This window comes from Egretta garzetta, unplaced genomic scaffold (genome assembly GCF_000687185.1).
Source record: "Egretta garzetta isolate BGI_Z169 unplaced genomic scaffold, ASM68718v1 scaffold411, whole genome shotgun sequence".
In the NCBI taxonomy this organism is placed as follows: domain Eukaryota; kingdom Metazoa; phylum Chordata; class Aves; order Pelecaniformes; family Ardeidae; genus Egretta; species Egretta garzetta.
Window position 1 is genome coordinate 2,311,066 of NW_009258541.1, and position 1,472 is coordinate 2,312,537.

At 40.0% G+C, this 1,472-nt stretch overlaps 1 protein-coding gene across 2 annotated transcripts in view; it reads left to right on the forward strand.

Moving 5' to 3' along the window:
- Positions 1–1,472, forward strand: part of TENM1 (teneurin transmembrane protein 1) — a 257,419-nt gene that overhangs the window by 253,314 nt on the left and 2,633 nt on the right. For both annotated transcript variants that reach the window (XM_035902110.1, XM_035902112.1), the window contains one exon: positions 26–1,246. In XM_035902110.1, coding sequence (XP_035758003.1) covers positions 26–1,246 — 1,221 coding nt within the window. The remainder of the gene's footprint in view (positions 1–25; positions 1,247–1,472) is intronic.

A 1,472-nucleotide genomic window follows, 5' to 3' on the forward strand; every position in this document is an offset into this window, starting at 1 on the left:
TCTTTCCCTTGTTTGTTCTGGACAGGTCCGCTTATTGGTCGCCAAATCTTCCGGTTTAGTGAAGAAGGGCTTGTAAACGCCAGATTTGACTATAGCTATAACAACTTCCGTGTCACGAGCATGCAGGCCATGATAAACGAGACGCCTCTTCCAATAGATCTGTACCGTTACGTCGATGTCTCTGGCAGGACCGAACAGTTTGGGAAATTCAGTGTAATTAATTATGATTTAAACCAAGTTATAACCACCAGTGTGATGAAACATACCAAGATTTTTAGTGCCAATGGTCAGGTGATTGAAGTACAATATGAAATTCTCAAGTCTATCGCTTACTGGATGACCATCCAGTATGATAATATGGGTCGTATGGTCATCTGTGATATACGCGTAGGTGTAGATGCCAATATAACAAGGTATTTTTATGAATATGATGCTGATGGTCAACTTCAGACTGTGTCTGTGAATGATAAAACCCAGTGGCGCTACAGCTATGACCTTAATGGCAACATCAACTTGCTGAGCCATGGAAACAGTGCACGCCTCACTCCTCTGAGATATGATCTGAGAGATCGCATTACCAGACTTGGAGAAATTCAATATAAAATGGACGAAGATGGTTTTCTCAGGCAAAGAGGCAATGAGATTTTTGAGTACAACTCTAACGGTCTGCTGAACAAAGCGTACAACAAAGTGGCTGGCTGGACGGTGCAATACTGTTATGATGGTCTTGGAAGACGAGTTGCAAGCAAATCAAGCCTAGGACAACACTTACAGTTCTTCTATGCTGATCTCTCCAACCCAATAAGAGTTACTCACTTGTACAATCATACTAGCTCGGAAATAACATCCCTATATTATGATCTTCAAGGTCATCTCATTGCAATGGAATTAAGCAGTGGAGAAGAATATTATGTTGCTTGTGATAACACTGGAACACCTCTAGCTGTATTTAGCAGTCGGGGCCAAGTCATAAAAGAAATTTTGTATACCCCATATGGAGAGATCTACCAGGACACTAATCCAGATTTCCAGGTTATCATCGGTTTCCATGGAGGTCTCTATGATTCTCTTACTAAATTAGTTCATCTGGGTCAGCGGGACTATGATGTCATTGCTGGTCGGTGGACAACACCAAATCATCATATATGGAAACACCTGAATGCTGTCCCACAACCATTTAATCTCTACTCATTTGAAAATAATTACCCAGTTGGCAGAATCCAAGATGTTGCTAAGTATACAACAGGTAAGAGTAGCACGTTTCTCATGAAAGTGCAACTTCTGATCAAATCCTGGTATGGATTCAAGACTCCAGAAATCTTTTGCGTACATCCAAAATTACTATTTGGCTCTAATCTTACATATATTAAAGTCATTTCTGTAATAGATAACGTCTTACTGAGCTTGATCTGTTTTCTATAGCCTTTATGTTAACCAAGAAAATAATTAACAGTTGTTTCTGCTGCTTTTCT